This window comes from Geotrypetes seraphini, chromosome 7 (genome assembly GCF_902459505.1).
Source record: "Geotrypetes seraphini chromosome 7, aGeoSer1.1, whole genome shotgun sequence".
NCBI lineage: Eukaryota > Metazoa > Chordata > Amphibia > Gymnophiona > Dermophiidae > Geotrypetes > Geotrypetes seraphini.
The window spans coordinates 13,763,216-13,786,005 of NC_047090.1; the positions used below are offsets into that span (position 1 = coordinate 13,763,216).

A 22,790-nucleotide genomic window follows, 5' to 3' on the forward strand; every position below is an offset into this window, starting at 1 on the left:
GGGAATTTTCCAAGTACCTTTCTTATTTCTAATCTTAATGTATATTTTCTGTAAACCGCTTAGAACCTAACGGATGTAGCGGTATATAAGAAATAAATTACATTACATTATAGTTATTTATTGAATATTTGAGCGTTTATCAATGAAATAAAATTTTAAGTGGCATTAAAGGGGGAGTGTGGCTCAGTGGTTAAAGCTACAGCCTCAGCACCCTGAGGTTGTGGGTTCAAACCCAGGGTGCTCCTTGTGATCCTGAGAAAGTCACTTAATCCTCCCATTGCCCCAGGTACGTTAGATAGATTGTGAGTCCACTAGGACAGACAAGGAAACATGCTTGAGTACCTGAATAAATTCATGTAAACTGTTCTGAGCTCCTTTGGGAGAACAGTAGAGAAAATTGAATAAATAAAGTGGGAAGAGTTTCAGCCTCTGATAACCAGAGCTGGTATTGTGACATCATAATGCCTCATTCCACCAATAAGAGCCAACCTCATCGGTGATGTCACAGTGGCTTGACTGTCCTAGACTTGGCTCACTTTTGCTACATTTTGATTTCTAGAGTAGTGCAGTGGTTAATGCTACAGCCTCAGCACCCTGAGGTTCTGGGTTCAAAGCCACGCTGCTCCTTGTGACCCTGGGCAAGTCACCTAATCCCCCCATCGCCCCAGGTACATTAGATAGATTGTGAATCTTGAGTACCTGAATAAATTAATGTAAACCGTTCTGAGCTCCCTTGGGAGAACGGTATAGAAAATTGAATAAATAAATAAAATTAGCATTTGGGATAATTTTGAATTTGAATGCCTAGTATATAATTTATGGCTCCCATTACATGTTTGATATACATATTTTTTAGACAGGTTCTTATTTTATACCTGGGCAATGAAGTGTTAAGTGACTTGCCCAGATTCACACACAGCTGTAGTGACAATCCACATTTTTATTTATTTTTAGCATTTATAGACCACTTATAACCTAAGTGGTGTACATTCGGAGTCACAACCTCAGGGTGATGAGGCAGCTGCTCTAACCACTAGGGCCTAGATGCACCAAACAGGATCCGCTCCAATCTGATTTTTGGCCGATTATAAAAGAGCTGTTGATGCACAAAAAATTTTTGCATGCAAATCATTTGCACAGAGGCTCGTCGTAATCTCTCTTTCTCCCATTCGATTGATCGCTATGAGAGTGATTCGCACACGTACGTAGAGCCAGTAGGGGAAACCTGAACAGCTGAGAGGCAGGGGAAGCCTGAACACCTGAGAGGAAGGGGAAGCCCCAAAGCAGCCTCCTGCCACTCAGCTGTTTGGGGCAGCAAGCTTTTTCTTTTTTTTTTTTAATCACTGGGTAAGGTAGAGCAACTGGTTTTGACCAATCACTTTTCTGATTGCTAAAAGTGATCGCTTTTTTATGTGCATCGGGAAGCCATGTTAGAGCATCAGTCACTCTGCTAGTTTAGATGGTATTTCAATATTAAATACTTTATTTTCATGGCTGGATCTGAGAATGAGCGATCCTGCAGAAAACCATGCAGTGAGCCGTTTTCTGCATCAGGTCAACAAATCCAATCATCGCTAAACCACTCAAAACCGGTTTAGTGACAATTCGTTTGAAGATTGCTGACTTTAGTGCATCTAAGCCTAGGCCTACTCCTCCTGGAGATTGTGCTCCAACAGACATCTTTGGACTTAGAGTTAGCAAGATGTATTTAATATTGGCTATCCTGCATTCTTCTAATACTTCTAAAATAACTACTGCTAAATATTGTCAGACCTCTCAAACAATGGAAGTGATTCTGTGTTTTAACACAATAGAGCAGAGCTTTCCAAGGTATGGGTTGGGAGGACTCCCAAGTGGGGTCATTACTTGGATGGGCTTTCCATTTGTGTATCATCATTCTGCATCTTTAGGGGGTCACGCAGTTTTATTTGGCCACAATTATGCTGGTACAGCCATAAAAAGGTTGGGAGACCAACCAAAACTGCCACTGAGACTGAAAGTTTTGAGCCGGTAAGTAAATTAGTGAGGGCCATTGAAGATTGTCAGAGCTTGCAGTCTGCACTCTGCATCCCTTTGCTAAACAGTATCCAAGTCAGAATATAATTTAAAGACTGTATTTTACTATAGCCTCCACACTATAGACTGCAGCTAATTTATTTATTTAATGGAAACAGCAGCTAAAAGCCACTGTTCTTTCACAGTGTTTGACTTGATGCTGCATTTGGTGTGACAACTGATATAACTCTATAGAGATCTTAAGGAGCTTATTATCCCAAACTTACAAATTTAAATTTCTGCAAAAATTTTGTATCAAAAGCATTTATTTGGAGCACTGTAACATAAATTATTCTGCAAGGTCAAAACTACATCACTTGTAGTCACAGTACAGAAAAAAAAATGAAAAACACAAGAGTAGCCTTCCCCTCCTGCCAGGACTCCATACAATCTCTGGTGGTCTAGTGATGGCAGTAATTTTGAGAATAGAACTGGAATGGGCAGTGCTTGTGAGATAGACCCAGGGGATGCTACAAGTGGAGAGGGAGGCAAACAAATGGAACAAAGCACAAAATTTTGGCTTCCACTGAAAATACGTGGTTGAAAATTAAAATAAAAAGATCCCAGCTGCTCATAAATAGAGACAGACTCTATATCTCAAGTGCCCAAAGCCTGCAACCAGAGCATATCATAGCTGGGCTATCATTGATAACCGTCTTATTTTCTCTGTGAGCAATATTTAAATTACAAAATTTTTTACATATTAACTTATGCTGTATACTATTGTAATTTAAATATTGCTCACAGAGAAAATAAGACGGTTATCAATGATAGCCCAGCTATAAGCCTAGTAACTGATATTCTCTGGTTGCAGGTTGAGATATAGAGTCTGTCTCTATTTATGAGCAGCTGGGATCTTTTTGTTATACTGTTGGCCTCTTTTTAGGATTTTGAGTAGCTATACTATTTACTGATTTGGACTGAAAATTAAAATAACCTTTTGGCTGAAACCAGGCAGAAAAAGGTTTTTGGGGACTGGGTTCAGCACAATTGATAGTTCTGCCCTGGATAGTTTTCCACAACATTCTTTGATAGACTAGTGGCCCCCCCTTCTTTCGCTGACCTACTCCCAAATTAGAAAACTCATTCATCTATCCCCCCTAGAAACTCTACACCTATGCCGACGACATCCTTATCCTCCTCGAGACCGACTCGAACCTCACTAACCTCGCTGAGAACTTATCCCGCATGTATAATGAACCTCCAATCCTGGGCCCACTCTGTACAAATGAAACTGAATGAGTCCAAAACAAAATTACTTTGGCTCGGCCCAATATTAGACCATTTACCACCTCCATCCTATTGCCTTCCGGCACCACTCTTCAGCTCGAGTTTTCAAGTAAAGTCCTGGGCATCATCATAGATTCTTCTCTTTCCTTCAATGACCACCTCAACTCCTTGGTAAAAAAAAATGCTTTTTTAGCCTTCATATGCTGAGAAAAGTTAGATCCTGCTTTCATCAAAATCACTTCGCCGTCCTTGTACAATCCATCATCCTCTCCAGATTGGATTATTGCAACTCCATCTACTTAAGCCTAACTAAGAAAAAGTAAATTCGACCATGTTTCACCACTCCTGTCCAAGCTTCACTGGCTTCCTGAACCCTCCAGGATCCTCTTTAAATATGCCTGCTTAGCCTTCAAGATCCTACACGGCATCCTTCCTCCCGTTATCCCACTCTTTTGGAATTCCTCAAACCCTAATTCCACCAGATCCTCCCAAAAATTAAAACTATCATTCCCTTCTACAAAAGGTATATCCCGTGCAGGAAAACAAAGAAATCAAGTGAAGAAATGAAGGAAATTAGATCTTTGGAGCCACCCTGCTCTGTCTGCTCAAGATGAATGTTTAGATCACCTGCCAGTAGGTTGTGTGGGCCTAGTGTAGAATTTGTGAGGAGAAATTCATGGAAAATGTCTTTGGCTGCTGGCCATTTCTTAGGAGGAATGTAGAATAAGGTGATTATTAGAGTGTCTTCTAACTGATCTGTCCAGAGTTTACAGGATATGATTTCGAGGTTCGCTGAGGAGTTTGAGGCTAGGATTGTGGACTTGAAAGATTCTTTTAGGATGATGGCTAATCCTCCTCCTTTGCCTCTGCTTCTGGGTAGAGATAAAATTTTTAATCCCAGGGGCAGACAGTCGCGTATAATAATGTCATTGTCTGCGACCAATCAAGTTTCCGTTAGAACAAAATCAGGGTTGGCTTCTTCCAGTCAGTCTTTGACCAGCTGTGACTTATTCCTAATTGAACGTATGTTTAAGTAGAAATCCTGAAGAGTGTGATGGTAAGGACACCTTTGCAACATTTTTGAAATTGTAATGCTCTGGATTTCAGACCACTGTGCTTTTCCCCTGCACAGTCCAGCAGGACAAAATATAAAATAAAAAAAGCCGAATAAAGAGTTCTGGGGTCAGGAGAGGTGCTGAGACACGTCTGCTTAGGTTGAGTGCATCACATGACCCCCCCCCCCTGCGCAGTTCCAATCTGCCTACATGGCGTCTCTCAGTGGCATTACTCCTTTGGATATGTTCTAGACTCATCCTGCCACTATGCTTGCGCTGCCTGACCCTGATCTGGGGGATGCGGATGATTTGCTTGCTGACCCCTTATTTGCAGGTGCAGCACTTCCTGGGATGGGAGATAAGGGATTGTGCTAGATCTGTGGATCCTCTTGGGGTTTGGGGAGTCTGGAAATGCTCTCACGAGCCTGCACCTATTTGAATTTGCGGCTTTGCCAGACCTTTCTGAATCTTTACAAATCTTTTGGTCTCTCAGCCAGCTCCGGCCAGTTCTTCCACCTGGCTTTGTGTACACTTACTACCTTCCCCTGGTGCCCTGATATGTGCTTTTTGGTCTTGGTGCAGTTTAATTCTCCAGAGGGTGCTCTGACTTTTGCTAAAGCTATACCATGCTGGGATTTTACGGCAAGGGAATGTCAGCAACTTTGGTTCAGCCCAGGATGGATATTTGGTAGCGACAAAATGCACCTCTCCCCCCAATGTGGGTGGTTTTGTATTGGAAGATATACAGGTTTGCTGTGTGGAGGTGGTCCTCAGGAAGCTCTTTGACGTAGCTGCCTTAGGCATTAAAGCTGCTTTGGCAAAGTTTTGTGTTGCTCATGAGTCACGCTCAAAAGCGCACTCTGGAAAGTGAGGCGGTGGTTCCCTCTTATCAATTTTCTTTTGACGAGCACAGTTTATATGCTGGATGCATTGTTATGCCCTTATGCGTGTCTGACTCAGGTGTCGGAGTAATCCATGTCTGCCCGCAGTGGGCTGCTGCTTCCACCTTCAAGGCTCCTTTGGCTGGGCTGCCTTTTTAGGAGCTGTGATTGTTTGGCAGAGGTCTGGAAGATTTCATGGATTCTAGATTGGACCATCATCCTATGACTCGGCCTGATAGCAGATCCAGCCCAACTGGGGTTCTGGTCATTCTGATTTCTTGGCACCCAGCGCTTCCAGCCATGTGCAAGTGACACGTCGCAGGTGTTTTCTTAGGGCTACCAATGCTGGTGTAATGGCTACAGATGTTCCTAGCCTCCCGACTTTAGTGCTGCGTTACACCCGCTCAGTGGATCTTGGAGTTTATTTGGTCAGATTACAAACTGGAATTTGCTCGACCTCTGACAGATTGGTAAATGGGCTTGCTCAGATTGCCCGGACAAAGTGCTCGGATTTCCAACCACTGTTCAATGTTTGCTGGAATTTCAAACTATGGTCCCAGTATCGCCTGACCTCTAGGGCTCAGATACTCCATATACTTTCTCATGCCAAAGAAAGGCTCTGAAAAGTGGAGGCCTTTTTTGGATGTTCAGCGCGTGACTGTGGCTCCCAAGATTTCACTAAGGTGATGGTAGTGGTGGCTTACCTGGCCATGCTTGCTCGGCTCCAGAGTCCAAGATAGATGGGTCTGCAAGGCAGCCCTGTGCAGAACCCAGCAACATAGCAAAGCATGTTGTAGAGGATGCATGTGCACCCTCACCCAAGGAAGCACATCCAACATGGCAACCATTGATCCCAGAACCTGAAGATAATCCCATGCCGAAGGAGCTGGCTGCTCCAGAAGGGAAGAGAGCTGAGCACATAATTTAATGTCAAGGACTAATTTTGGATACAAAACTTTATTGATTTGAATAAAAATCCCTGTACCTTGTACATTTCCTGCAGTTCAATTTTGGTTTTGTTAAAATATTTCCATGTCATTTGTGTCCCCATGGTCTTTGAAAATCAACTCACTTTTACCTGTTATACACCACTCAGGATTTTGTTAACCTTAGTCCTATCGTTCCTCAGCTATCTGCCATGGCAAATGCGCTAGAGCCCAATCAATTCTTATGGGTTTCAGTGCAATTGCTGTAGGAGAATCACTACTGTTGCTTTGTAGGAGGGGCCTTTAGATTTTCCTTCATATGAGATCTATCCCCTTTTATCATTTTGGTTGCTCTTCTTTGAACCTTTTTTAATTCCACTATATTTTTTTAAAGAAACAAACTGCACCAGAGTCACCAGGATTTGAATCTGCATGGAGGCACCAATGGTTTTGTAGTCCATCGCCTTAACCACCACTTTGTCCTATAATTCATTAAAAGTCAAATCAAAAATTTCAGGATTACAATAATGAATATGTATGAGAAACATTTCCATGCACCTGATCTCTAAAATACACATTTATGGAGGTAATCCTAAAATCCCAGTTGGCCAGGTGTGCTTAAGACAGTTGAGATGCTCTGTCTGTACAGACTCAACTTCATCATAATATAAGTGGTTAAAGGATATTATTAAAATATGGGGTGACATATGCTGGTAATTAAAATTATGAGTTTAAATTTCAGTCAGTCTAAAACTTCTGGTTTATATTAATATACTGTTGAGTTGTTTCTGCTGTCTCTCAGACCTAAAAGGTGTCTAACTAGTGTTCCCTAGTTACATTTTTTTGGAGACACAACTATGAAATTAGTACAGTAAATCATTATGGAAATTAATGAAAAATGTAGAAATTTTTTTCTTAAAAAAATGTATTAAAAAGGGGGTGCGTTATGCTGCCATGTCCTATAGGCCAGCAAATTTTCAGTAGGTGGCTGAAAGAGGTTGGAGCTTCTTTTCCCTGAAAATAAGCCCTAGTTGCCGGCAGCAGCGCTTCTCCGTGAGACCAAAATACTGTACCTTGTAACAAACAGAAGCATCGCAGTAATGTAGACAGGCTGCTTCGCGGCCCTCTGCCCGGGTGTTCCACTGCTGCATCACTGATAATATCTTCAGCAATGCGGCACACGCGCCCGGGCAGGACATTGCTGTGACGCTGCCGCTTGTTACAAGGTACTGTATTTCGGTCTCACGGAGGGCAGGGAGAATACAAACTGCAAAGGGAAGGATAGAAAGCCACTGCAGAAGGAATGGGTGAGAGGGGAGGAAAGATGCTGCACATGTAGGGGAGAGAAATGACATAGGAAGAATTGGGGGGGAGTCATTGTACATGAAAAAAAGAAAAGCTACCCCCAAAATAAGACCTAGTGCCTTTTTGGGCCCAAACTTAATATAAGGCAGTCTTATTTTCGGGGAAACACGGTAGTGCTGTATTTAAATGCAGACTCTAAGGTCCCACTCCTTTGAAGCTGGTTTCAATTCCAAACTCCAACGGACCCGCCTTATTATTCTCCCACCTGAGCACCTTTTGGCCAGTTTGTAAGCTCATTAGAGCAGGGAGAGGACGCATGCGCGCGCTCAAGAGCAAACCCGTAGTTTTTGTTTGAGCTCAGCAGAAATAAGCGCGGGAAGGAGAGAGATGCCGGAGACCCGGGCGCAGGCGCAGAACGGCCGGGGCGCTTAGGCCGCGGTTCTCTGGCGCGTCTCCCCCACCTCGCCGCGGGGCTTCGGATCAGAGTATCTGGGCAACTCAGCGCCGGGGCCTCGGCGGCAGACCCGAGAGTCCGCTCGCCCGCGCCCCGGCCTCGTCTATCTGATCGTTTCATCACGCCCGAAAGCCCCTGCGGGAGGGAGGGTGGGAGGGAGGGAGGGAGGGGGAGCAGCCGGCGGCACCGAAGGCTCCGCGCACACGGCCAGGAGCGACCCAGCTAGCGGGAGGAAGTCTTCTCACGCCGGGCGGCGGCGGCTGCAGGCCGCGCCCGATCAAATAAGATCAACTTGTAGTAAAGAAAGGCGAACCACCCACACGCGCTCGCTCTCCCACGCACACAATCATGCAAAACACGTCTTGCTCGCACCGAATCACACAAAACACGTACCGCTCGCGCCTCACGCACACAATCACGCAAAACACGACCCGCTCGCGCAGTCACGCACCGAATCACACAAAACACGGCCCGCTCGCGCAGTCTCTCACACAAACACCCAACTCCCGCTCTCCGTTCGCACTTCCGGACATGCGCTTCACGCAGGAAAAAAAAAAAAAAAAGCTCCTTTACTGTCGCACTTCCGGACATGCGCTTTACAGACCGTGCTGCTGGGCGTCACCTCCGCCACCTCTGGAGGATTCGTGGGTGGATGTCAGACCGGCAAAACTTTTTTTTTTTTAAACTATAAGTTTATTGAAATTTTCACTCCTAACAAAGGTTATAAAGCAACGAGTAAATATCAATAATAGTCCCAACCACACATAATAACAGAAACGCTTATAAAATGGGGGTGGGGCGGAATCTAGGAAACAAAAAACCCTACCCCGAAGCGTGATTCCGTTCGCGGTGCGCCTGCGCCTCGTGAGGTCACTTCCTGCCTCTGGCCCTGGTTCCGGCTCTGACAGTTGGGCTGTGGCACGCGCTCGCTTTCTGTGGCTCAGCCCGGCGGTGTCATGGTGAGTGTCTACGGCCGGGGCGCCAGATTTTTGCACGGCCCGGAGGATGCTCGATATCGCCTGTCGCACCTCTGGTCTCTTTGAGGGGCTGGGCCAAGACCCTGGGCGGTGGGCGGGTGGGAGCGGGGGCTTGATATGCTGCTTTCTCGTCTGCTTACATTTTTATTTCGTTTTTTTATCACTTTTACCCTGTGATAAACGCTCAAATATTCAATAAATAAATAAGTATAAAGTGCTCAGTTACCTTGACACTTATAGTTATTTATTTATTGACTATTTGAGCGTTTATCACAAGGTAAAAGTGATATAAAAACGAAATAAAATTTTAAGTGGCATTAAAGGGGGAGTGTGGCTCAGTGGTTAAAGCTACAGCCTCAGCACCCTAAGGTTGTGGGTCTGAATCCCACTCTGCTCCTTGTGACCCTGGGCAAGTCACTTAATCCCCCCATTGCCCCAGGTACATTAGATAGATTGTGAGTCCACTAGGACAGACAAGGAAAAATGCTTGAGTACCTGAATAAATTCATGTAAATGTTCTGAGCTCCCCTGGGAGAGCATATAAAAAATTGAATGAATAGTGTGAAAAGTTTCAGCCTCTGATAACCAGAGCTGGTATTGTGACATCATAATGCCTCATTCCACCAATAAGAGCCAACCTCAGTGATGTCACTATGGCTTGACTGTCCTAGACTTGGCTCACTTTTGCTACATTTTGATTTCTAGAGTAGTGCAGTGGTTAAAGCTACAGCCTCAGCACCCTGAGGTTCTGGGTTCAAAGCCACGCTACTCTTTGTGACCCTGGGCAAGTCACCTAATCCCTCCATCGCCCCAGGTACATTAGATAGATTGTGAATCTGCTAGGACAGACAGACAGAAAAATGCTTGAGTACCTGAATAAATTAATGTAAACCGTTCTGAGCTCCCTTGGGAGAACGGTATAGAAAATTGAATAAATAAATAAAATTAGCATTTGGGATAGTTTTGAATTTGAATGCCTAGTATGAAATTTGTGGTTCCCATTACATGTTTGATATACATATTTTTTAGACAGGTTCTTATTTTATACCTGGGCAATGAAGTGTTAAGTGACTTGCCCAGATTCACATACAGCTGCAGTGACAATCCACATTTTTATTTATTTTTAGCATTTATAGACCACTTATAACCTAAGTGGTGTACATTCGGAGTCACAACCTCAGGGTGATGAGGCAGCTGCTCTAACCACTAGGGCCTAGATGCACCAAACAGGATCCGCTCCAATCTGATTTTTGGCCGATTATAAAAGAGCTGTTGATGCACAAAACATTTTGCATGCAAATCATTTGCGCAGAGGCTCATCGTAATCTCTCTTTCTCCCGTTCGATTGATTGTTATGAGAGTGACTCGCACATGTACGTAGAGCCAGTAGGGGAAACCTGAACTGCTGAGAGGCAGGGGAAGCCCCAAAGCAGCCTCCTGCCACTCAGCTGTTTGGGGCAGCAAACTTTTTCTTTTTTTTTTTTTTTAATCACTGGGAAGGGTAGAGCAACTGGTTTTGACCAATCACTTTTCTGATTGCTAAAAGTGATCGCTTTTTTATGTGCATCATGAAGCCATGTTACAGCATAAATCACTGCTAGTTTACATGATATTTCAATATTAAATACCTTATTTTCATGGCTGGATCTGAGAATGAGCGATCCTGTAGAAAACTATGCAGTGAGCCGTTTTCTGCATCAGGTCAACAAATCAAATCATCGCTAAACCACTCAAAACCGGTTTAGTGACAATTCGTTTGAAGATTGCTGACTTTAGTGCATCTAAGCCTAGGCCTACTCCTCCTGGAGATTGTGCTCCAACAGACATCTTTGGACTTAGAGTTAGCAAGATGTATTTAATATTGGCTTTCCTGCATTCTTCTAATACTTCTAAAATAACTACTGCTAAATATTGTCAGACCTCTCAAACAATGGAAGTGATTCTGTGTTTTAACACAATAGAGCAGAGCTTTCCAAGGTATGGGTTGGGAGGACTCCCAAGTGGGGTCATTACTTGGATGGGCTTTCCATTTGTGTATCATCATTCTGCATCTTTAGGGGGTCATGCAGTTTTATTTGGCCACAATTATGCTGGTACAGCCATAAAAAGGTTGGGAGGCCAACCAAAACTGCCACTGAGACTGAAAGTTTTGATCCAAAATCTCAAGTTCGGTACGTAAATTAGTGAGGGCCATTGAAGATTGTCAGAGCTTGTAGTCTGCACTCTGCATCCTTTTGCTAAACAGTATCCAAGCCAGAATATAATTTAAAGACTGTATTTTACTATAGCCTCCACACTATAGACTGCAGCTAATTTATTTATTTAATGGAAACAGCAGCTAAAAGCCACTGTTCTTTCACAGTGTTTGACTTGATGCTGCATTTGATGTGACAACTGATATAACTCTTTAGAGAGTCTTAAGGAGCTTATTATCCCAAACTTACAAATTTAAATTTCTGCAAAAATTTTGTATCAAAAGCATTGATTTGGAGCACTGTAACATAAATTATTCTGCAAGGCCAAAACTACATCACTTGTAGTCACAGTACAGAAAAAAAATGAAAAACACAAGAGTAGCCTTCCCCTCCTGCCAGGACTCCATACAATCTCTGGTGGTCTAGTGATGGCAGTAATTTTGAGAATAGAACTGGAATGGGCAGTGCTTGTGAGATAGACCCAGGGGATGCTACAAGTGGAGAGGGAGGCAAACAAATGGAACAAAGCACAAAATTTTGGCTTCCACTGAAAATACACTGAAAATGGTTGAAAATTAAAATAAAAAGATCCCAGCTGCTCATAAATAGAGACAGACTCTATATCTCAAGTGCCCAAAGCCTGCAACCAGAGCATATCATAGTTACTAGGCTTATAGCTGGGCTATCATTGATAACCGTCTTATTTTCTCTGTGAGCAATATTTAAATTACAAAATTATTTACGTATTAACTTATGCTATATACTATTGTAATTTAAATATTGCTCACAGAGAAAATAAGACGGTTATCAATGATAGCCCAGCTATAAGCCTAGTAACTGATATGCTCTGGTTGCAGGCTTTGGGCACTTGAGATATAGAGTCTGTCTCTATTTATGAGCAGCTGGGATCTTTTTGTTCTACTGTTGGCCTCTTTTTAGGATTTTGAGTAGCTATACTATTTACTGATTTGGACTGAAAATTAAAATAACCTTTTGGCTGAAACCAGGCAGAAAAAGTTTTTTGGGGACTGGGTTCAGCACAATTGACCATCCTGCCCTGGATAGTTTTCCACAACATTCTTTGGAAGACTAGTGCCCCCCCCCCCCTTCTTTCACTGACCTACTCCCAAATTAGAAAACTCCTCCATCTATCCCCCCTAGAAACTCTACACCTATGCTGACGACATCCTTATCCTCCTCGAGTTCGACTCGAACCTCACTAACCTCGCTGAGAACATATCCCGCATGTATAATGAACCTCCAATCCTGGGCCCACTCTGTACAAATGAAACTGAATGAGTCCAAAACAAAATTACTTTGGCTCGGCCCAATATTAGACCATTTACCCACCTCCATCCCATTGCCTTCCGGCCCCACTCTTCAGCTCGAGTTTTCAAGTAAAGTCCTGGGCATCATCATAGATTCTTCTCTTTCCTTCGTTGACCACCTCAACTCCTTGGTAAAAAAAAAATGCTTTTTTAGCCTTCATATGCTGAGAAAAGTTAGATCCTGCTTTCATCAAAATCACTTCGCCGTCCTTGTACAATCCATCATCCTCTCCAGATTGGATTATTGCAACTCCATCTACTTAAGCCTAACTAAGAAAAACCTCCATAGACTTCAGCATATTCAGAATGCTGCAGCTAAGCTTATTTTTGCAAAAAGCAAATTCGACCATGTTTCACCACTCCTGTCCAAGCTTCACTGGCTTCCTGTACCCTCCAGGATCCTCTTTAAATATGCCTGCTTAGCCTTCAAGATCCTACAAGGCATCCTTCCTCCCGTTATCCCACTCTTTTGGAATTCCTCAAACCTTAATTCCACCAGATCCTCCCAAAAATTAAAACTATCATTCCCTTCTACAAAAGGTATATCCCGTGCAGGAAAACTAGGAACATCCCTCCCCTTTAGAACCACAGAACTCTGTAACAACCTTACATCCCCGCTTAAAAGAGGAGTGTGTGGCGCAGTGGTTGGATCTACAGCCTCAGCACCCTGGGGTTGTGGGTTCAAACCCCGCGCTGCTCCTTGTGACCCTGGGCAAGTCACTTAATCCTCCATAGCCCCAGGTACGTTAGATAGATTGTGAGCCCACCGGGACAGAGAGGGAAAATTCTTGAGTACCTGATTGTAAAAAAACGCTTAGATAACCTTGATAGGCGGTATATAAAATCCTAATAAACTTGAAAAACTTCGAAATTCAAGCTCCCTCCAACTTTTCCGCAAACACCTGAAAACTTGGCTCTTTTCTAAAATGTAACACCTCCCCCTTCTCTGGTACCCTGGCCCCTCCTTACCCTCTTAGTTCCTATCCTATAACCCTTCATTGGAGTTCCTTTCCATCCTAACTCTGTAAGCCATGCCGAGCTCTACGCTTGCGGAGATGGCGCGGTATACAAACCTAAGGTTTAGTTTAGTTTAGAAAACAAATACTGGTAGTTTAATGGTCCTCTCTCTTCCTGAAAAACATCCCAAGTGTCTTTAACAACACCCCTCCCTCCTGAACTGATAATGTGACAAAAAATAAGATATTTTCTGAAGATGATGGCACTGGGAGCAGAAGCGAGTGGATATTGCTTCTTCCTCATTTAAGATCTGGGGAGCCCTGGTAAAGGTTGGGCAGCCCCCACTAGTCACCAGAGATAATGTGTATTTATTCTTCAAGTTAAATGGCTCAGGGATGGATGCATTGGATACCAGGGATATTATGCAGGGTGGTAGCAGGGCAATGCAAAATGCCACTAGCATACTTTTGTGCCCGCAGCTTGTGACGGGAAGGGTGACATTTAACGATGAGCTGCAGATTACTGCTTCAACTTTAAGAAATGCAGATGCAAATTACTGCCACATCAGTTTATGGTATTTTTGGATTGTTAATTTTGTGATAGAACCATTTGCTGAGCAGCTTTCTGCATTGATTCCTTGCCCTGTTAATGAAGAGAGCATGTTCTCAAGGATTTTTGACATTTATGTATGTAACACGATAGTACTCCGAGGGGCCAAATTGGCTCCATTGTAATACACACTTTCTGAAAAACTTTAAAATGTTGAAAGTTGGTGGTTGTTGTTGTTTTTTTTTTTTTTCTTTTTATTCTAGGCTTCCATTTCACTTGCACCTGTGAATATTTTCAAAACTGGAGCTGATGAAGAAAAGGCAGAGACAGCTCGCCTTGTAAGCATTTAGTGATTTTCAAGTTTATAGTTTTCTTTAATACTGGAATTATGAATAACTTCATAATACCAACATATTCTTTTTCAGTCTTCTTTCGTTGGAGCCATTGCCATTGGTGATCTGATTAAAAGCACTCTTGGCCCCAAAGGCATGGTAAGAAACTAGCTCTGCCTTTTACATATACAGTTGTGATTTTGTCAATGCATAGCTCAGAGTATAATACATTTGTATGTGATAGGACAAGATTCTGATGAGCAGTGGGAGGGATAGCTCTGTCACAGTAACCAATGATGGTGCAACAATTCTGAAATCTATTGGAGTTGACAATCCTGCTGCCAAAATTTTGGTTGGTAAGTATGAGGAGCTCTTTGAAACTTAGTACTTTGCTATTGTGTTATCAGTTTCTTGATGCTTTTCACAGTGGTGGTTGAGAATTCTTGATATTTGCTTTCTAGTAGAGATTGTGCTCCAATGTTTTTACATATATATTCAAAAATCTATTTTATTGCATAAGTTTTATATTATGTGATACTGTTTGGAATAAGAACATAAAAATTGCCGCTGCTGGGTCAGACCAGTGGTCCATCGTACCCAGCAGTCTGCTCCCGTGGTGGCCCCCAGGTCAAAGACCAGCGCCCTAACCGAGACCAGCCCTACCTGCGTACGTTCTAGTTCCACAGGAACTTGTTTAACTTTGTCTTGAATCCCTGGATGGTGTTTTCCCCTACGACAGCCTCTGGAAGAGCGTTTCAGTTTTCCACCATTCTCTGGGTGCAAAAGAACTTCCTTACGTTTGTACGGAATCTATCCCCTTTTAACTTTAGAGAGTGCCCTCTCGTTCTATCTACCTTGGAGAGGGTGAACAACCTGTCTTTATCTACTAAGTCTATTCCCTTCATTATCTTGAATGTTTCGATCATGTCCCCTCTCGGTCTCCTCTTTTCAAGGGAGAAGATGCCCAGTTCCTCTAATCTCTTACTGTATGACAACTCCTCCAGCCCCTTAACCATTTTAGTCGCTCTTCTCTGGACCCTTTTGAGTAGTACTGTGTCCTTCAAGTATGGCGAACAGTGCTGGATGCAGTATTCCAATTGGGGGGCGTACCATGTCCCGGTACAGCGGCATGATAACCTTCTCCGATCTGTTTGTGATCCCCTTCTTAATCATTCCAAGCATTCTGTTTACCCTTTTCGCTGCTGCCGCATATTGCGCGGACTGCTTCATCGACTTGTCGACCAATACTCCCAAGTCTTTTTCCTGAGTTGTCTCTCCGAGTACTGCACCAGACATCCTGTTTTCATGTACAAGATTTTTGTTACCAACATGCATCACCTTACACTTATCCACCTTAAACTTCATTTGCCATGTCGCAGACCATTTCTCGAGCGTGTTTATGTCCTGTTGCAGGTCTTCGCAATCCTCCTGGGTATTAGATCATGTGATACATTTGTATGCTAAAATAGCAGTCCAAATGAGCTGAATATTTTTGATGCATTAATTTATTTATACAAGTTTTGTATGCACCAGCTACATATTATTGAAAACAATCAAAGTAATTCACAAATGAAAATCACCACCATCTTCAATACAGCTTTTTAACATTTTCTGGTTACAAACATTTTCCTTAATTCTTGACCTTTCTTAACCTAACCCATTATTACTATCAAATAAAAACTATCCCAATTTATACATCATTCTGACATTATGGGTGAAACCTAGTACTTTATGAAAAGGCATTTAATGGTCCAACAGGTTTGACTCTGGAAGTATTTTTAATTCCATAGTGTGAGTGCTGCTGAGAATGGTTTAGACCTCCATTGAGCACCCTGCAAGATTTACTGGAAGTCCCCTCTCGATCTTAGTAGACCACGAAATAATGCTACTATGTCTAGATGCAATGGGGCTCTCAGGGAAAAGTTAAGAAATGGTTCCAGGAATTCCTAACAAACAGATCATACTGAGTGGCCAGCAATGGGAATTACTCTAGCCCATGGAAAAACCCCTCGGGGGTTCCCCAAGGCTCCCCACTATCACCCACACCATTCAACATTTACATCTCATCCTTAGGACATCTATTACAAAAGTTAAACTTAAACTATTATATATATGCAGATGATATTTCTATCTTAATTCCCTTAAATAACATAACAAACGAAATTCTAGATCAGTGTTTTTCAACCGCTGTTCCGCGGCACACTAGTGTGCCGCGAGATGTTGCCTGGTGTGCCGCAGGGCCGCCATCAGGGCAGTACTACCAGTCCTGCATTCAGGGGCCCGGAGCTGACAGGGGGCCCGAGGCAGGGGCGCCAGTAGCTCGCCAAGGCAAAGTGAGTCGATCACCCAGGACTCACTTTGTCTTGGCGATCTAATCTATCGAGCCGATAAGTCTTCTTCTCCCCGACGTCAATTCTGCAGTCGGAGAGGAAGTTCAGGCCAGCCAATCGCTGCCTGGCTGGGCGGAACTTCCTCTCCGATTGCAGAATTGACGTCAGGGAGAGCATGCGTCGGCGTCGGCTTTGGGGCCTGTTATCCATTGGTGGGTCCTGTTCCCCGATGGCAGCGGCAGTGGCAGTGGCTTGGGGAACGGCAGGGAGAAAGAAAGAAAGGGGGCAGGCAGGGAAACAGAAGGAAAGAAGAGAAACAGAAAAAAAGAAAGAAAGGTCAGGGAGAGAGGAAGAAAAAGTTGGGGGAAGGAATGAGGTGTGGAGGAGAGAAAGCATACAGGCTGATAGAAGGGAAGAAAGATTGGATGCACAGTCAGAAGAAGAAAGTGCAACCAGAAATCACCAGACAAGGTAGGAAAAATGATTTTATTTTAAATTTAGCAAAGTGGAGGCAGTATTACCACAGTTTTCAAAGGAATTTGCCCAAATAACTTAATAGTTAACTGGGTAAATTTCCAGAGATGAAAACTTCCCTTCACTTACTATGCACAGTTCTGAATTTATATCTGCTGTCTATATTTTACAATATGGTCACCTTTTACTAAACCGCAATAGTGGTTTTTAGCGCAGGGAGCCTATGAGCGTCAAGAGCAGCGCTGGGCATTCAGCGCAGCTCCCTGCGCTAAAAACTGCTATTGTGGTTTAATAAAAAGGATGGAGGGTATATTTGTCTATTTTTGTATGCTATAAAAACCAAATACAGAGAGAGACTGAGAGCTGTTGACGAAGAGCTACGTGTGTCTTTCTTAGATTCCAGCCAGAATATCAGCTTTGTGTTCAGCCAAACAGGCCTAGGTTTCGCACTGAATAAAGTATTTTATAATTTTTCACTATTCTGTTTACTTAATATAGTAATTATAAAATACTTTCTTTGTGTTTATTTGATTCCTATTCAAGAGAATTACTTTATATATAGTCAATATAGGCACAGAGTTAAATTTTTTAACATTTTCTAATGGTGGTGTGCCTCGTGATTTATTTCATGAAACAAGTGTGCCTTTGCCCAAAAAAGGTTGAAAAACACTGTTCTAGATCACATCTCTCATATAATGACCGAAATTGAAAAATGGACAATCAAACTAAATACAGTCTTCTTGGCAAGCTCCAATGAAAAAATTACCAGAACATCGTTACAACTAAACGGCCACGAATACCCAACTATAAAAATACTGGGAATCACACTAGACACACATCTAACATATGACTGACCACACGAACTTAGTGGTGAAGAAATGCTTTTGTACACTGTGGGAACTAAGGACCATTAAAAAATACTTTGACGCTACATCCTTTAGATTACTGGTGCAATCTCTGATCCTATCAATTCTGGACTACTGTAATATCGTTTATCTAGGTATCCCAAAGAAAACAGTACAAAACTTAAGAATAATGCAAAACACTGCAGTTCGCTTGATCTTCAGATTGAGGAAAAACGACCACATTAGCCCTTACTACAGAAGGTTACACTGGTTGCCAATGGAGGTGTGAATAATGTTCAAGTTTGCCTGTACTTGTTTCAAGCAGGTCTGGGGACTAGCACCTTCTTACCTACTACCACATTTCATACTACATAAACCCACACGGTCAACCACGGTAACGTATTTACATACCCAAAGATCACAGGCTGCAAATACAAATCCTTTTTGGACAGGTCCTTCATGTTCCAAGCAAGTAAACAACAGTCCTGGCTGGGTAATTACATCAATGGAGCCAGGTTGACCTATGGCGCCTTCCGGAGAGCAATTAAAACCATACAGTTTGACAAATTCATCTCCTAAACAGAAGACTCACTACTTACAAAGTTATTTTTTCCCTCTGTCAATTCCTGTGTAATATGTTGTTCCCTCACTTTCTGCATTTTGCAATCTGCTGATTGTCCAGCATTATTCCTTGGGTTGCATACATAAGACCTAAATTACTTACTTAAATTTCATATTTTCCTTTTAACTATTCCTTGTTAATAAGTTATATCCTCACTACTTGCATTCTGTAATTCGCTGACTGTCCAGTTTTATTCTGTAACTCGCTTTATTCCTTGGGTTGCATACAAGAGACCTATACTAGAGAATGACACGGTGACAAAATTCATCACCGTTCCCGTCCCCGTGGATAACCGCGGGAAACCATCTTCATGTCATTCTTTAAGGAGAGAGGAAAGAATCAGAATATAATTGGGCACAACCACTGACCCGCAAGCTTTGCTTTGAAGAATGCTGGTGTAGAAGGACCGAGGTTGAAATAGACACTAGAAAATGACATGGGATTATTTCCCGCGGTTATCCGCGGGGAAGGGAACGGTGATGAATTTTGTCACCGTGTCATTCTCTAACCTACTACATACTTAAGATTCATATTTTCCTTTTATCTATTTCTTATGTAATAGGTTGTACCCTCACTTCCTGCATTCTGTAATTCGCTGATTGTCCAGCCTTCTTTGCTGTGAACCCCCTAGAAGTCAATCGACTGTGGTACAGAATAATAAAATTGTTGTTGTTATTATCATTGCAAGCCTTTCTGGAAAGAGTGCAGATTGCATTCAGAGTGTAGGGTACTAATTTCTGGGCCAGATATATCTTGGAAAAACATCATGAATAGCTGTAAATGTTATGCATGGTATCTTGCATTGTGATTAGGCTTTTACAAGTAACCAGTGCAACAAATGTAGTAGTGGATGTGCTGAAGCCCATTGTTGGATTGAGATGATTACATCCCTTTATTTTTTTTTATATTGTTACTACATAGTGATATACACTTTAATACATATTAAAATGTTAGCTAATGTAGTGAAAACAGCCCCCAGTTAAAAAGCAGTTGGCATATGAGCTGCTTTCTTAATTTGACACCTGTTTTGATTTCAGAGGAATTTTTTAAGCAAGGAAAAAATTAAAATATTTTTTCTGATTTTAGATATGTCAAAAGTCCAAGATGATGAGGTTGGTGATGGAACAACTTCTGTAACTGTGTTGGCAGCTGAACTTTTAAGGGTAAAAAGCATTTTGAGATTTGTAAAGACTCTGACTTTTACTAATATTAGGCTTTAACTCACCCCCATCCTTTTATGAAGCCGTGTTAGGCTTTTTTTTATCACTGGCCACGGTGGTAAAAGCTTCAATGCCCATAGAATTCCTAATACTGCCACAGCTGGCGATTTAAAAAAAAGCCTAACACAGCTTCATAAAAGGGAGCCTAAATTATTTTTTGTTCTGGATCTCTTATATCTTTGTCCTGGATTTAATAATACATCAAAATAAAAATTTTACATTTACTGTATATTATGTCATTCAGTACATTTTTACCAACTCCAATTCTACTCAGAATTGCTTATGACTCAGACTCCACAGCCTTTCTTATGAAACCAACATCATTCAATATTAAACCATCTTGAATGTAATAATTCCTTCACCATCTTAGCTAGTTCTTTTGGATGATTTTTCACGTGCTTGATTTTGCACCATGGGTCTTAAGAATTGATGTAGAGGAACAAATTTATTAAGAGACTTGATACGGTCTATGTTTTGGCAATTTGCCTGCATCAGAGGTCGTTTCAGTAGATGTTCAGATTCGTATAAGTTAAATGTTCAATTGATGTAACTTATAAAACACTAGCCCCCACCTTCTACAAAACTGTAGTGTAATTTTTTTTTGTTGTTTTTTTTTAAGCACCAGACGTGGCGGTATTAGCTCCAATGGTACCGCCGCAGCCGTTGCTAAAAACTGTGCTATGGTTTTGTAAAAGGGGGAGTAGGTTAAATCTGTAAACTGTGGAAAAGTGGAGTAAGCTCAAGGCACCTAGTGTTTTACCTGCTTTGCTGATTATATTGATTTTTGAGTTTATAGATTTCATGTTCTTTCTTTTAATAAACTTGTTCCTTCACATCGCCACTGTGATTTTGGTTCCCTCTATTGATTTTGCTTTCCAGCTTTCTAAATGGGACAGGCACATAGGATCTTTTAGGGAGAGGAGGAGAGAGTGGATGGGCCATTTGGCCTTTATCTGCCATCATGTTTCTATGTTTCACATTGTCATCATCACTTTTGTCTTTATATTAATTTTGCATCTGGTATTTTAATATAGTATTTCTCAACTCGGTCCTGGAGTCCCCCCTTGCCAGTCAGGTTTTCAGGATATCCACAATGAATATGCATAAACTTGATTTGCATACACTGTCTTTATTATATGCCAATTTATTTCATGTAGATTCATTCTGGATATCCTGAAAACCTGACTGGCAAGGGGATACTCCAGGACTGAGTTGAGAAACTCTATTTTCCTTAGCAAAGCAGCAGATGAATCCAGAGACAAGTGGGATATAGCTCACATCGACCAGCAGGTGAAGATAGAGAAACTGATTTACAGTTGGCCTTATAGACTGGTGTTCCTCCTGTTGAATCAGTTTTGCTCTATCTCCCAGCAGGGGTGGAGCTATCTCTCTAGCTCCTGGATTATCCCAGGACAAGCAGGCAGCATATTCTCACATGTGGGTGACGTCATCCACGGAGCCCCAGCGCGGACAGCTTTTCAAGCAAACTTGATTGAAGTTTCAAGTTTGCACACTGCACCACGCATGTGTGTGCCTTCCTGATCCACTAGAGGGCGCATACCCTCCTCATGGTCCTCAGTTCTTAGTTTTCCGCTGAGCCAGAAAGACCTTGTCTCTCTTCTCTGCGTTCTTCTAAGTGCCTTTCTGGCACCGCGGCTTCTTTATTTTGTTAGGGAGTCGCTGTGCGTTTGTTAATTGATTGTGTATTTCTTTGTTTCAAAAAAAAAAAAAAAAAAAAAGAGGACTTTTTATTGTGTTTTTCCTCCGGCAGGCCCTTCTTGGGCCTCAGCCATGCGGCTAGGCCTCATTTGCCTGCAGCTGTATTTTCTTCTTCCCTGGCCTCTCTCTGGGCTCACCTCGTGTGAGCAGAATGGCCGGGACTCTCTTCCCTTCGTTGGAATCGGACTGTGCAGCTTCGATCCCCGGTAAGTTTTTCTTTCTTTCTTTCTTCTAGGTGCGTTACCTCGGTAACGCCACCGGCTGAGTCTCAGGCATTCCAGGCATCGAGTGCGATCGTGCCCGCCTCTACGAGACCTTCAAAGCGTGCCTCCTTTCATGGGAATACTCATATCGAGGTTGCCCTTATGGAGTGCACTGCTGCACCTTTATTACCAGTTTCATTGGTACGGTGCCGACTTCTGAAACTCGATGTGCCTCGACGTCGACTGGAGCTTCGTGCCTCGACGTCGACTGGAGCTTCGTCCCTCGACGGAGGCTTCATGCCTCGCTGTCGACTGAGGCTTGGTGCCTCGACGGAGGCTTGGTGCCTCGACGGAGGCTTGGTGCCTCGACGGAGGCTTGGTGCCTCGACGTAGGTTTGGTGCCTCGACGGAGGCTTCGTGCCTCGACGGAGGCTGTGTGCCTCGACGTCGACGGGGGTTTCGTGCCTCGACGGAGGCTTCGTGCCTCGACGGAGGCTTTGTGCCTCGCCGTCGACTGAGGCTTGGTGCCTCGACGGAGGTTTGGTGCCTCGACGGAGGTTTGGTGCCTCGACGGAGGCTTCGTGCCTCGACGGAGGCTGTGTGCCTCGACGTCGACGGGGGTTTCGTGCCTCGACGTCGACTGAGGCTTCGTGCCTCGGCGTCGACTGAGGCTGCGTGCCTCGACGGAGGCTGCGTGCCTCGACGGAGGCTTGGGGCCTCGACGGAGGCTTGGGGCCTCGACGGAGGCTTGGGGCCCCGACGGAGGCTTCGTGCCCCGACGGAGGCTTCGTGCCTCGCCGTCGACTGAGGCTTGGTGCCTCGACGGAGGCTTGGTGCCTCGACGGAGGTTTGGTGCCTTGACGGAGGTTTGGTGCCTTGACGGAGGCTTCGTGCCTCGACGGAGGCTGTGTGCCTCGACGTCGACGGGGGTTTCGTGCCTCGACGTCGACTGAGGCTTCGTGCCTCGACGTCGACTGAGGCTTCGTGCCTCGGCGTCGACGGAGGCTGCGTGCCTCGACGGAGGCTTGGTGCCTCGACGGAGGCTTGGTGCCTCGACGGAGGCTTGGTGCCTCGACGGAGGCTTGGTGCCCCGACGGAGGCTTGGTGCCCCGACGGAGGCTTGGTGCCCCGAC

The 22,790-nt window shown here is 43.5% G+C and overlaps 1 protein-coding gene and 1 non-coding gene across 2 annotated transcripts in view; one reads left to right on the forward strand and one right to left on the reverse strand.

The window, feature by feature from the left end:
- Positions 1–7,927: 7,927 nt before the first annotated feature.
- On the reverse strand, positions 7,928–8,327 carry LOC117364394. Its single transcript, XR_004540241.1, has one exon.
- A 382-nt stretch (positions 8,328–8,709) lies between these two features.
- The window catches only part of CCT2 (chaperonin containing TCP1 subunit 2), a 42,402-nt gene continuing 28,321 nt past the window's right edge, over positions 8,710–22,790 (forward strand). Inside the window, exons 1-5 of the mRNA XM_033951731.1 lie at positions 8,710–8,865; positions 14,176–14,250; positions 14,338–14,403; positions 14,489–14,600; positions 19,602–19,678. Of these exons, the coding sequence (XP_033807622.1) occupies positions 8,863–8,865; positions 14,176–14,250; positions 14,338–14,403; positions 14,489–14,600; positions 19,602–19,678 (333 nt within the window). The 5' untranslated portion in view covers positions 8,710–8,862. The remainder of the gene's footprint in view (positions 8,866–14,175; positions 14,251–14,337; positions 14,404–14,488; positions 14,601–19,601; positions 19,679–22,790) is intronic.